Genomic DNA, 13,943 nt, shown 5'->3' with positions numbered 1-13,943 from the left:
TGACGCTGACAGGATCTGGCCCTGAGCCTGAGGCCCTGGCTCTGGGTATCTTACTGGGGAGAGAGGAGCTTCTGGCTGTGCCCAGGAGTCCCTGCAGGGCCTTGCCACCATCTGTCAGTCTGCAGTCCCCACTGTCTTCCACAAGGGTTCCACTGGCAGAGTCGGGCTCTCCTTCCTACAGCCAATTCACCTACCAGCTCCCGAGCTGGAACCTTCCTGAGCCTAACTTCTGACTATGTCCACAGGACAAGCCCTGTCTTAGGCTGTTTTGCCTAATTCTCCAGTTGTGTCCTGAGTTTAGACCAAACCCCACGAGGGACCTCTTTGGCCAGCCTCCTCGCTAACAACACTCCTGCTGTCCCAGCAGCCAGCACAGGGTGAGCCGAGACTGGATGACGGGGCTGGTATCTGGCTTAGCATCTAGAAGATGCTGCTTGGGATGCCAGGGCTGGAGCCCACCCCTTAAGTGTCTGCTCCCATTCCAGCTTTCTGCTCCTGTGCACCCTGGGAGGTAGGGCAGGTGACGGCTCAGTTTGCTGGGTCGCTGCCACCCGTGTGGGAGACATACACTGACTTCTTGGCTCCTGCTTTTGGCCTGGCCCACCACCACCTACTGGCCATCTGGAGATCTTGCTTGTGTATCTTTCTCAAAGAAAATCTGTAAGGGGGTCAGTGCGAAACCTCTGCCATGTAGCACTGGCATCCTAGCTGCTCCATTTCCCTGCTTACAGCCTGGGAGGACGCAGAGGACGGCCCAAGTACTCAGGCCCTGCACTCACACAGGAGACCTGAAAGAAGCTCCCACCTCCTGGCTTTGTATCAGTTCAGCTCCGGCCAATTTGGCCATTTGGGGAGTGAACCAAACAGATCTCTGTATCTCCTCCTTTTCTCTAAATCGATCTTTCAAGTAAAATTAATAAACCTTTAAAATTAAATAAAAGAAACATCTATAATAAAGCAAGGCTGGCCAGAGACGGGAGGCCCTCTGTGCTGGAAAAACATAAGAGCAGAGCTGGGGTGGTAGGCCAACAAAAGCCAGGACTGACTGTGCCCCCTGAGCTGCTCCCTCCTAAGCCTAAATGCTTCCTGGAGAGACTCAAGCCCACAAAGCCCAGCCCAGAGCTCAGCACACATGCCTGTGCCTCCTCCCCTGGCCCCGAAGGGTTGCAGCTGCCCCGTGCCACACTACAGCATCTTCGCCCCACAGCGCTCCGCTGCAGCTAGCCACATGGAGCCCGGGGACATGCAGCAGAAGTGGGGGCACTGCAGTGTCACGGCATGTCCCTTTGCTATTCTGTCGTGCAGTAGCCACAGCCTCAGGCCATGCTCAGCCTGTGCTTCCAGTGGGCAGCGACAGAGAAAGAACCGGGAATTCATCCAGCTGGGTGCCTCCTGCGGCATCACCAGTCCCCATGCTGGCGCCTCGGTGCCAGGCGAGACCCCTGAAAACCACCCCATACAAACTCTGAAGGCATAAAAAATGAAGTTCAGTTGTGGGAAGCCACTGGGCATGACGGCAACAGGACACAGCGAAACAATATGGGTGCCCACCACCCCACCCCACACCCTCCACCCTGTGTAAACTCAGGCCAGTGCAGTGGAGCTGGGAGAAAATGGATGGATTTGGGAATTACTCTGCAGACAACTGGCCAGACCTAGAGATGGGACTAGGTGGGGAGAGGGTAATGCATGCAAACAGAATAGAAAGATCAGAAGAGGGGAGTTGTAGGGAGGCTCAAGTGCTGTTTTAGACTGGAAGTAGGGGCTGCAGAGGAACAAAAACCCCAACGCTGGCTGAGGCACCAGGGGTTTGGTGGGGGCATGCAGACAGGGACCTTCCCAGGTCCCTCAGGAAAGAACTGGACCCATTCCTTCAAGTCCATCCACACCTCCAATGTTAACTTCACCGTTAATTTGGTATTTACCTAACTTTATTGTGAACTGTCTCAGATCGGAAGGATGGAATTCAAATCCATCCCCCCCCCCATAAAAGTGGTGTTTTTCAACTCTGCAAAATCTGAGGTGTTTATATACTCAAGTATATAACCATACAGAAAGACAGAATTAAAAGACTATCCTATCTTTTCTAAAAGGAGATAACATTACTTCATGTCCTTAGCCAGAAGAGCAGACTCTTGGCTAAGTGTCACTTTTGTGCTTAGCGTGGTAACACCACAGACAATTTCATACCGATTCCAGGAGGCAAGGTGTCACAGAGACGGGGACCTGGCGAAGTGCTGGCCGGGACATGACAGGCCTCACTTGGCAGGAACAAAAGTATATTTTAAGTCAGTTGCCCTGGCTCTATGGGTCTCATAGCAAAGTAGAATTCTGAGGGTTTGACCTTGAGATGGCCACCGTGACAGTCCAAGCACCCTAGCCTGGGCAGCCGTCCTAGGCGACAACCAGGGACACTTGCCAGGGGTGTGACATCTGCCGGCTGCCCTACCATCCCTCTCCCCTAGCAGAGACTTAAGTAAAATGCCAAGGCACAAAGGCCTCGTCCTAAGGGACTGCTCTCTCCCATGTCTGGGTAACAGCCTCCCCCTCCACGCTGAGCTAGGCAAATGCACACATCCCACATCAGCCCCACAGCTGGCCCACCAAGGAGTCTGTCCCCGAGGGAGCTGGCCTTATACCTGAGCAACGCCTCCAGCGTGCAGCAGCGTGAGGTCAGGCATCCAGGAGCAGCCAGGAACCAGCAAGCCATACAGCGCCATCACGAAGTACGGGACAGAATAGAACAGGTACGCCAACATCTGAATGGGAAAGAGCAGGCGGATTTACAGTTAGCCACAGGACCCAGCTGTCCTGATGCTGCTGCTGTTTAAGGGGGAAAACTCTATTAGAAGAAAACGTTGGGCCCCAGCCCAGGCTGACCTGAATCTTGGGGTATGCGGCGGGGTCCTTGAGGTAGGGCTCTTGGAACTGAGTGTACATCCGGCAGAACTCAGCCGGGCAGTCCAAGGCGATCTGAGAACACAAAGAATTCAGGGTAAAGAGACAACCACATCCAGCTCTGTAGGTCGGCCAGACCCCAACTCCCTGGTCTCCAGGTCTTTTCTTTAAATGCAGAGAAGAGGGAAAACAGAAAAAAAAAAAAAAAGATGAAATGCCCCAGTGCCCCAAACGTGAATGGGCCGCAGCCAAACATAGCCACAGCCTCAAGCTCCCTGTGTTCAAGGTAGCCCGTGCAAGCAACGTTGGCGCGGGCCTTACACACAAAGACACTGTGGGTCTGCCTTCCTCCTTCTACCCCCTGCCTCAGTCCCATTCCCCACTGCCTACACCCAAGGTCGCATGGGTGCTGTCACCCAAAATGCTGACGCTGGAATCCTGAGGCTGTGATGGCTACTTCTCCAGCGGCACTCAACTAAGAGAAGCAGAATTCTGGGCAGAGATGTGCCTAAGGGGGCATTGTGAGATGAGCAAGCCCCAACCCCAGGCCCAGGCAGGAGAGCAGCAGGGAGCAGGGAACAGGGCATGAGGCCGCCTCACCAGGCCTCTGAAGAGGCAGAAGCCAGTGGCCAGTAGGAGACATGCGACCAGCACGAGGTCCAGCGGTCTTCGCAGTAGGTCCTTCGCTTGTGCTTCTTGCACGACCTGAAACAGAGGGCGTGGTTAGACTGCAGGCTCCAGTGCTGGAAACTACCAAGATGTCAGATGTCACTGTGACAGATGGTGACAGGAGTCCCGATTCGGCCTGCCTCACTAGCCCGGGGACTTCAGGGCGAGTGTGGCCTCCCTCCAGCCCCACTTCCCTCATCAAAGGGAAGGAGGAGATGGCATCCCTTGTCCCCCATCTCTTGGAGATATTTTTTTTTCCTCAATGCCACTTGGAGGATTATAAAGTTAAGTGTGCTCATTTGCAAAGTACAATCTGAAAAAGTGATCCAGCAACATGCTAGACCACTAATACTTGAAATGCTTTCCTGGCCTGCATATAAAAATACACACTCATATAGTCACGATTTTTTTTTTCACAAAACTAAAACTCCATGGATTAAACAAAGCTTACATTTGTTCTTTTTGCCCTCAACATCTACATCTATTAAAAGCACTTTTTTACATTCTTACACATTTTTCTGGAGGGGCCAGAGCTGTGGTATAGCACACTGAGCTGCCACCTGCAGTGCCAGCATTCTATACAGGTACCAGTTCATGTCCAAGTTTCTCCACTTTTGATCCAGTTCCCTGCTTATGGCCTGAGAAAGCAACTGAGGATGGTCCATTTGGGGAATGAACAAGCAGATGGAAGATCTTTCTCTCTCTTTTACTTTCTTCAGTACTGCTAAGGAGTTCCTGAAGCTAGGGCCCAACAAGGCTGGCTTAACGGGCCAGGTTTGTGAAGGCTGATCAGTCTGCAAGCTGCTGTGCAAGCCGAGCCTGAATCGGGGCTCCCGTCAGCCCCCAGCTATCACTGTCTTCGCACTAAAAATAAGGGTGCTCAACAATGCCATCCGATTGAGAACATGAACACCCTTGCTGACGCTAGGGGGTGGGACACTGTAAGCGCTGGAGCCAAGGGCACTCTATGTGCCATCTTCTGAGCTCCCCCCTCAGTCCTTTCAATTAACCAAAAGCAGGGTGTTTCAGTTGCCATTGTGCCAGCCTGGGTTGGCACAGCAGGTGCCGAACCGTTCACCACAGCGTGTGTGTGTGTGTGTGTGCGTGTGTGTGTGTAACCCACAGGAAGTGATTCTGTCCATCTGCATGTAAAGTGGATTGTTGTCTCCTGGCTATCGCTAGCACCTTGGCTTCCTATGTGTGTGTTTTGCTGAAATGACCCTGGCCTAGGACCAGCCACCAATGAAAGGAAGTCAAACTTGGAGAGATGTCACTTAGCTGGAGGCCGAGCCCCTCATGAAGCACTTGTCAGGCCATGGCTTGTTCACTCTGACCACCTTGACTGTGAACAGAAAGGAGGCATCCCAGGAGATATCCAGGGCCAGTCTCCATGGGGCTGCCATTTCAAGAGGCCGGAGCCTCAGCCACAGAGCCAGCAGTGGACAGCGTCCTGTCTCTAGCCTGCTCCCAGGGTAGTGCCCAGGCACTGCGCATCTGAGCCCTGAATAGCATACTACCCACTGCAGACTGTGGACTGTGGACTGAGACAGGCTCTGAAGGTGACAGCCAGGGGCACGGGTGGTTCCCAAAAAGCATGGCCTCTCCCCCTTGGAAGCAGGTGTCTCCAGACTCAAACAGACCCCCATGGCTCCCTTGACTTGGCTGTGAAGCATGCTGCAGGCGTGCCAGGATCACAGGGCAGACGCTTCAGTGGATGGGGGTGAACCCGGCAGATCTGAGAAAGCATCACATTCAAACGTGATCAAATCACCTTGGAGGGGTAATTACAAGGCTCTCCTGGCTGATTATAAATTCTGAAGCCAGCCCAGATGGGAAGACAAGTGTATGGTATGCTTAAGAAAAAAGCAGGGCAAATTCGGGTTCCATACTTCCCTATTTGAGAAAGAGAAATGAGAAAGTCAAAAGTTGACCAGAAGCACATGGAAACACAAGTGACCCACCCCTCCCCCATCCCAAGTCATATAAGACTAAAACAACCAGGCAAGATCTGTGATGAAGCAGAAATAAAAGCCTGGGTTAAGCCATCGGGTGTTAACATTAACAGGCATGCCTCAGCTTCAGAACTTAACAGTGAGCACCCTCATGGGCATCCGTCACCTCTCAGACTGGGGCCTTCAGGAGTCTTTCATTTCCAAGCACATCTTGGGAGCATGCCACTAAATGTAATCACCAACACTCTACTCAAACCTTCTGGGGCCTTCTAAGAGATCTGACAGTTGACCCTGCTCCGCATACACTTCTAAAAACCACTCAAGAAAGACTTCTTAGAAGGTGAGGTTGAGGAGGCAAACAGAAAGAGTAATTCTGCAAGACAGGTTTTTACAGGTAAGCTTGGGAATCCCCCGTTTCCATTGTAACCCAGTCAGTGCCTCTGTTTGTTTGTTTACTTATTTATTTATTTATTTATTGGAAAAAATTCACCAGAGCCAGCACAATGACTCAACTGGCTAATCCTCCACTCCACCTCCAAGTGCAGCATCCCATACGGATACCAGTTCATGTTCCATCTGTTCCACTTTCCACCTGGCTCCCTGCTTGTGGCCTGGGAAAGCCCCAGAGGACGGCCCAAAGCCTTGGGACCCTGTACCTGTGTGGAAGACCCAGAAGAAACTCCTGGCTCCTGGCTTCAGATTGGCTCCTCTCTGGCCACTGTGGCCATTTGGGAAGTGAACCAGTAGATGGAAGATCTTTGTCCCTCTTTCATTCTGTATATCTGCCTTTCCAATAAAATAAGTCTTTAGGTGGGGAAATCTCTCTGGTTTCTGAGAACAAAAAGTCAGTGAAGAATCATCTTACCTACAATGTTTCCAGGCACAAACACAACAATGCTCATGAGAATAGAGCCAACCCAATACAGGCCAACGGTTCTGTAACCTTCCCTGAAAGACACAACAAAACTCAATCTTCATATAGTTCCCTGAGCATGGACGAGCCAAAGGCAACCCTCAGGATTTAGCAAAGCTCCTGAACTAAAACTTCTGGAATTGGGAACATTGCAAGGACCCCTGGGGATGAAGCCTCATTTCCATTCGTCAGCCATGTGAACAGGAAATGGTGGCAGCCACACACCGCAGTGTTCACACCTCAACTGTGCATGAAACTCACAGCCAGAAGAGCTGAGGAAGGTCCCAAGATGGAGGTGGGGAGGAGCCCCGTCAGGTGTGAGCAGCAGCGGACTTCCCCCTATGTCAGAACAGGGCTGCCACAGCCCCAACGTGAAGACACCATGTGACGCATGTCCCCACATGCTAAAGGAACTGCTAAACATAACCCGTCCTGTGGGGCCAACGCTGACAGGAGTCCCTTCAACTTGGCATCTTCGTTATCCCCACCTGGACCGCATGCTCTGGGGCAGGCTCTGGAACTTCAGGCGAACCTGCACAGGGTGGCGGAAGTGGATGCTCTGAGCTGGCTGGCCTGGCCACTAGTGTGCCCCCAGAGCGGACCAGAATGAGCCAGAGGCAAGCAGAGTTCCTGAGCATTGAAGGACGGTGGGAGAGAGAGGGGGGCAGTGCTGGGAGAAAGGAGCCACAGCCAGCCAGTTAGGCTGCAGTCCCTGGGTTTGGAGGGGAGACCCCACACCTGAGCCATTGCCTGAAAGAGGTAGGGAGAATGGAGCCACGGAACCAGTGTTCTTGGCCAGGCCAGCTCTTCTCACAGCTGCCCTTCCACACCTGCTGCTCAGCGCAAGCACTCAGGATGATGGGCGAGTGACTTACTCCCAGGCGATGGCGGCCACCATCACTAGGTACATCAGGTAATGGGCTGAGCCGTCCCAGTAGCAGATCATGTGGCCGTAGGCGGTGTTCAGGTACGGTTCACCCTGAGGAAGATGCCAGACAAGTGCACTGGAAACAAGGCTTCAACATACATTTACTGAATCAGTTCATTCATCCACTTGGCAGACAGACATAGACAGGGAGACAGAGAGCTCCCATCCCCCTGCTGGTGCCCACCCTTCCCCACTACCAGCCCTAGCTAGCTGAGCTAGTCAACTCCATCCAGCTCTCTACCACGAGCTGCCTCCCAGGGTCTGCATTTGCAGAAGCCCAGAGCCAGGAATCAAACCTAGGCACTCGAATGTGGGACATGGGCAGCTTAACCATGAGGTCACACGTGCTGTCATCCCAAACTCAGCTTTTAATTCCATTTTCTGTGAGTTCTGTGAAGAAACCCCTGTGTGTGGACGCACGCACAGAGCTGCACAATGGCCCCCCTCGTGCCCCTTCCCAACAGCCTGGGAGGATAGGCATGCCTGGGCTCCAGGAGGTGAAATTTTGTGGCCTGTACCACCAGGAGCCTGTCTTTTCCCGATGACCATGAGACTGTGGGGCAGGCAGTGTATGTCTCCCCTCCCCCAGGCGGTCACGGCTACAGGTGGGGGCTGCTGGGAAGTCCCGGCAGATCTGCCTGCATTGTTGGTGTCCTTCTGGCCCCATCTGGTTTCCTCCCTCCTTCCGCCCACCTTCCTGCCCTCCTGGCTCAGCCCACATGTCCCCCCCCCACCCAAGCCCAGGATTCCCAAATTCCTGCCCAACATGGAAGAGCACAAGGTCAAACCAGTCTTCACCCTGGGAGTGTCACTGCTGAATCCTACTGACCAGATAGAGTGAACATCACAATGGGGCAGGAAGCAATAGCCACCAAGCCCGCCCCCCAGCTCTGATCAGAAATCCCCACCTGACTTTGTTGCTCACCAGTCACTCCCACCACGCTCTGTGGGTCAGCGTCCCCAGCCCCCCTCACACTCATCCGACCTCCAACCTTCAATCTCTGTTAGTCCATCAGCCTCCCCTCCCCTCCACATTCAGTCTGCCCATGCCAACCCCGGGGTCACCTACACGGTTCCATCAGATCCCAACTGTGATGTCACCCAGGATATCCCCTTTCTCAGTCCCTGGGCATTCCCCACGGAACCCCGGCCGCAAGTCCAGGTGAGCCCCAGTCCCTTCTCACCTCCTGGCCTTGCCATCACTTCCCACCACAAGGCAGGGATCCAGGTGGTCTCTACTCTGCAACCTCCCAAAGCTGCTGGTGCTGGATCCAGCCCAGATCTCCCCACAACCCAGACCAGGGTGCTGCTGGACCTGCCCCCTTCATCCCACTCACCTGCTCAATGCTTAATGCTGGCCCTGATCAGGGCTCCACCCCCAGATCTCCCAGGCGCTGCTGCTTTCCCAAATCGCCCCTGCAGGGACCCCCACTCTGAGGCTTTTTCCTTCACCTGCCCCCCACCCGGCACCTTCCACCTCAGGGGCTCCTCCCCTTCTGCCTTGGGCTCCCTGGTCCCAAGGGAATGGACCCACAGCGCTCTGCAGGATGAAGCCCCCAAATCCCCGAGACCCTGAGCATCCCCAGGTGACCTCCACACTGCTTCCCCACCCCTGCCCCTCCTCCCCACAGCAGTGCCTTTCAGGGGAGATGCTGATGCTCCTCCACCGCAGCCTCCACCCACCTGTCCCTTCTCCCTGGGTGCCCTCCACCTGCTGGGGTGGCCGGAAGTGGTGCTCATCTGCAACCTGCAGCCGTGTACTGTCTGCTCAAGCTGGTTTCTCCATGCTATATCCCTGTCACACAACACATCCCCCTTCTCTGACAGACAACCTGCCCTGACTGAAAATCCTCCCTCACCAAGGATTAAGACCCGCATCTGCTTCCAGTCCGGCTTCCCACCAGTATGCACCCGGGAGGCAGCAAGTGCTTGGGTCCCTGCATCCACATGAAAGACCTGGATGGAGCACCTGGCTCCTGACTTCAGCCTGGCCCAGCCCTGACTACTGTGGGCATTCACAGAACAAACAAGCAGATGGAAGATATCTCTTTCTCTGGTGTCAGACTTGCTACCTGCTACAAGTTGCACCTATGTGTATGGGGTGGGGGAAAAGGTGAGAGGGTGGTACAAGTCCCGCTGAGTGCCTTCGCTATGTTGGGCACCTAACAAATTTAAGACTTGGGCCCGGCGGCGTGGCCTAGTGGCTAAAGTCCTCGCCTTGAACGCCCCGGGATCCCATGTGGGTGCCGGTTCTAATCCCGGCAGCTCCACTTCCCATCCAGCTCCCTGCTTGTGGCCTGGGAAAGCAGTTGAGGACGGCCCAATGCATTGGGACACTGCACCCACGTGGGAGACCCGGAAGAGGTTCCTGGTTCCCGGCTTCGGATCAGCACAGCACCGGCCCGTTGTGGCTCACTTGGGGTGTGAATCATCGGATGGAAGATCTTCCTCTCTGTCTCTCCTCCTCTCTGTATATCCGGCTTTCCAATAATAATAAATCTTAAAAAAAAAAACAACAAATTTAAGACTTACTTGGGTTTTCTGAGAAAGTATTACCAGACACACAAATCCTAAATCCATCTCCAGTTCCTCATTTACCTTAAGTAGGAGTCAAGCAGAAGCAGGTCACGAGGCAGGCCGGCCATGAGCTGCAGGGGCTGAACGCCTAAGGCAAGCAAGGCCCTGGGAGGCCATGGCTCCTAGGGGCTGGGTGGCCCGAGGCCAAGGCAGCAAATACAATGCTGTGACCCGCCCCTGTTCACGGTCTCGTGGGGGACACCCGTGCCCAGCACAGCCCCATACCTCTCTCAGGTAGTAAGTCATGAAGCCATCGATGATTCCATCTTGCTCTAGTCCGATGATGAGGTTCACCACGCTGGTAAATCCGAAAACTGCATACACTAGGGAAAGAGACACCAGTTCAGGCCAGCACAGTGCAGTAGTGGGCTAAGCTGCCGTCTGCAGTGCCAGCATCTGCCAGGGGCACCAGTTCATGTCCTGGCTGCTCTACTTCCAATCCAGCGCCCTGCTAACAGCCTAGGAAAAGCTGCAGAGGATGGCTCAAGTACATGTGGAAGATCTGGAAGAAGTTACAGCTCCTGGCTTCAGCCTGACCCAGCCTCAGCTACTGTGGGCATTTAGGGAGTGAACCAGTGGACGAATGATCTTTCTCTTTGTAAATCTGCCTTTCCAATAAAATAAATAAATCTTTAAAAAAAAAAAAAAAGACACAGAATGGTCCATAGGAGATTCCAGAACGGAAGCCACACTGCCAGCAGCAGCGTGAGCCAAACAGAAAACAGTGGGTAACAGGACCCAGCGCCTGCCAGCTGGAGGAGCAAGCTGTACTTTCAGTGAGGACAAATGGGCATCTACGCACTGTGGGCTGTGCAGCAGGTTTGGACAGTGGGAAATCACATGGTCACTGAGAGAAAAGGCCCAGAAAGGGAGGCTGCGTCCTGGGAAGGTAAGTTGGCCTCGGCCAGGGTCCACAGCCATGCATGTGGAGGAGCGCGGCATGCATGGGGATCCCAGGGAAGGCGAGGCTCACATGTACCAAGGCTTCCCTGGGTAAGCACAGAGTTGCGCAGCACAGGGATGGCTGTTGTCTGTCAGAAAAAGATGTGCTGATTTATTGGAAAGGCAGTTACAAAGAGAGAGAGACACAGAGAGGAAGATCTTCCACTTACTGGTTCACTCCTCAAATGGCTGTAAAGGGTGGAGCTAGACCCGTCAGAAGCTGGGACTCTTGCTTCTTCCGGGCCTTCCACATGGGTGCAGGGTTCCAAGCACTTGGTCCATCCTCCTCTGCTTTCCCAGATGTATTAGCAGGGAACTGGATCAGAATTGGAGCATCCGGGCTCAAACCAGTGCCCAAATGGGATGCCAGTACCACAAGCAACAACTTTACGCTTTACACCACAGCACCAACCCCAACAACATCACTTTCTGATATCCATCTTGCTTTTTTCTCCCTCTTAAAGATTCGCTTATTTATTTCTTTGAAAAGCAGAGTACTAGAAAAAAAGAGATCTTCCATTCCACTGGTTCATTTCCCAAGTGACTGCTGGGGCTGCCCCAGGCTGGCAGGAGTCAGGAGCCAGGAGCTCCATCTGAGTCACCTCAGTAGGGGCCCTCCTCTGCAGCCTTCCCAGGCACATTAGTAAAGGAGCTGGACTGGAAGCAAAGCCGTCCACTGAGACAGGAACCAGTGTTCTGAGATGGGAGGCCAGGGCTACGGGGAGGGCCCTGCTTGTGGGAAAACTCCCAGGAGTAGAGGGAAGGAGGTGAGGAACAGACAGTCCACTGCAGGTGGCAGGTGCCAGTGGGCACGGCTACTCGGCCAGCTATCTGGGGAATACAGAGGGGAGGCGCACTCTTCCCCTCAGCCCTGGGGGAAGGAGGGAGCTCAGGACTCAGCACCTCTGGCCCACTTCTGCCCAGGTCCTCCAAGGCTGACTGTGCTCCCACGCCAGAGGCAACAGGCCCTCAGCGTGGCTCTGACCGTGAGACGCAGGTGCCAGGCGGCAGGGCCATCACTGAGGGGCATGGCTCTTCCTGAACCACTCAGTTCTCTGTGCTGTGTGAGGAGGACACGCTCCGCCAGTCGGTCAGTCAGGGAGCAAGGAGCCCCAGAGCATGGTCCCAAACCCTACCTCACAGCCCTGGAGAATGGGGAAAATCAACCATGGCTGCCAGAGACAGTGCCTGGCACCAGCTACAGGAGGCCCTCAAAGGCCACAGGTGGCACATGCCAGGACAGGGGGTGGGCTTCAGCGTCAAGGCCGCTCAGACCTTGGGGCATTGCTTAACCTCTCTGAGCCAGCATCTTGCCCCCCAGTACACAACACTCACTCATTGTCCCTTCATCCCCTCCACCTCCCTCCACCATCGTTGTAAGAGGGGGATTTCAGAGTCTGAGGAAACAAGGAGGCAAAAGGAAAGCAATTTTCTTTTGGTGTGAAAAAAAATGTGAAATCCACGCACAGCCACCACATGGAAAATGGAGTAGATGAATCAACCACCTCAGCTTTATGCTTGCAGCGGAAAACTGGACAAGGGGAAACCCTAAGACGGACTATGTCAATCAGTGGACTCTGCACCAGCCTCATCATACCTGGACTGTTGCTGATGATATGTTGGAGCTTCTAATTGATCGAGGTGACGCTCTGCTGGCTCTGCCTACAAACCTGAGAGGGCCTCCCTAAGAGGCGGTTGAACTTGAACTGGACAAGTGGGATGCTGGACTCTGTATGGTGTAAACTTTTAATTAGGGAATCTCAACGGAACTTGAGCTGTGGTTATGCATCAAGGTGAAGGAATTCATGATGGGGGAAGGGTTTGGGGTGAAGGGGGGGGAATCCCAGTACCTATGAAATTGTGTCATGTAATGCAATGTAATTAATGAATAAATGAATATTTTAAAAAAAAATTACTATTAAAAAAAAAAAAAAAAAAAAAGAATAAACCCATTTTATTTGGCAATTTTTTTCATTCCAGCAACACATTTGTCTATTCATTCCACTTGCTACAAACTTTCTGAAGTCCCCTCCCTTTGTTATTTTCCTATTTCATACACAAAATTGTACAGACAGGGGCCACCATCCAATTAACAACTGTGCCAGACTGTAAGGGGAGGAGCCTGCACACAGCAATTGAAAAGACCAGAAACAGGAAAGAGTCTGGTCCCAGAGCCAAGGCCAGAGGTCAGAGGTCAGGACCTGAAGCTTGCTGCGAGCTGGAGGCCTGAGGCTTGTCTGACCCTGGTGGAAATCCTCTCCAGGATACCTCCCCCCCCGGGAGTACGGGGGTCGGGGGATTGGCCTGAAACACCCTCCACTTCCGGCCACTATCCACAGCAAGACCCAGCAGGTGCACAGCCAAGGAGAAATGAGTGCCAAGGCCAGGGTAGGGGAGTTACACAGGGCATAGGCCACTGGCCAGGGTTGGGGGCGGTGCAGATATACACACCATAGAAGAGCGGGTCCCTGGGCGGCTTTCGTTTGACGAGGACGCGAGCCAGCAGGGCCACCAGGAGCAGGATGAGAGCAGCCACCCCTACGATTGTCCAGGAGCTGGAAGGACCAGAAAAGGGAAGTGGTCACTTAGGAAACAAATGCCCAGGGGCCAGGGAACTTCCAGACCATTGAGTGTCCTGGCTGGGGCTGGACCAGTGCCACATCCTGGGCACGTCCTTTGGCCTCCACCTGCAGCTAAGGGCATTGTACACAGGGAGGGTCGCCTGACACCCTCCAGTCCCTCCAGGTCACAGCCCTGGACTTTGAAGGAGCTGGAGCCCCAGGCCTTCATTCTTGGCTTATTGTGACCCCTTCTCCTGTACACAGTGCTACGTGTGGAGCGCGCTTCACCCCAGGCCAGCCTGGCCCCTACGGCCTCTTCCTGCCCCCTCCAGCTCCTGCTTCCCAGGGCTGCGGCAGGCATGGCCTCAGAATCAGCCTCCTTCCTTTGGGCAGGCCAGAAGGGAAATGCACAGCCATACACACACACATAGACACATTCATGACAGTCACACACACACACGCAACAGCCACAGTGGCCACAGCAGTCACACACACACACATAC

The 13,943-nt window shown here is 53.9% G+C and overlaps 1 protein-coding gene across 8 annotated transcripts in view; it reads right to left on the bottom strand.

Annotated features, from left to right (window-relative positions):
- The window catches only part of TM6SF1 (transmembrane 6 superfamily member 1), a 62,253-nt gene that overhangs the window by 11,988 nt on the left and 36,322 nt on the right, over positions 1-13,943 (bottom strand). For 6 of the 8 annotated variants that reach the window (XR_009245574.1, XR_009245575.1, XM_058665531.1 and 3 more), the window contains exons 2-9: positions 13,331-13,434; positions 10,163-10,260; positions 7,308-7,411; positions 6,385-6,467; positions 5,339-5,460; positions 3,499-3,603; positions 2,881-2,973; positions 2,640-2,759 (exon numbers count right to left, since the gene is read on the bottom strand). Coding sequence is in view for 6 of the 8 variants with exons in the window: in XM_058665528.1 (XP_058521511.1) it covers positions 2,640-2,759; positions 2,881-2,973; positions 3,499-3,603; positions 5,339-5,460; positions 6,385-6,467; positions 7,308-7,411; positions 10,163-10,260; positions 13,331-13,434 (829 nt within the window). In the remaining 2 variants the exon portion in view is untranslated. Of the gene's footprint in view, positions 1-2,639; positions 2,760-2,880; positions 2,974-3,498; positions 3,604-5,338; positions 5,461-6,384; positions 6,468-7,303; positions 7,412-10,162; positions 10,261-13,330; positions 13,435-13,943 lie in introns of those variants that run through there. The other 2 variants (XM_058665532.1, XM_058665530.1) reach the window with 2 other exon arrangements.

Source organism: Ochotona princeps, chromosome 6 (assembly GCF_030435755.1).
Source record: "Ochotona princeps isolate mOchPri1 chromosome 6, mOchPri1.hap1, whole genome shotgun sequence".
NCBI lineage: Eukaryota > Metazoa > Chordata > Mammalia > Lagomorpha > Ochotonidae > Ochotona > Ochotona princeps.
Note: the sequence above shows the minus strand (reverse complement) of the source record. Positions and strands in the feature narration are given on the sequence as shown.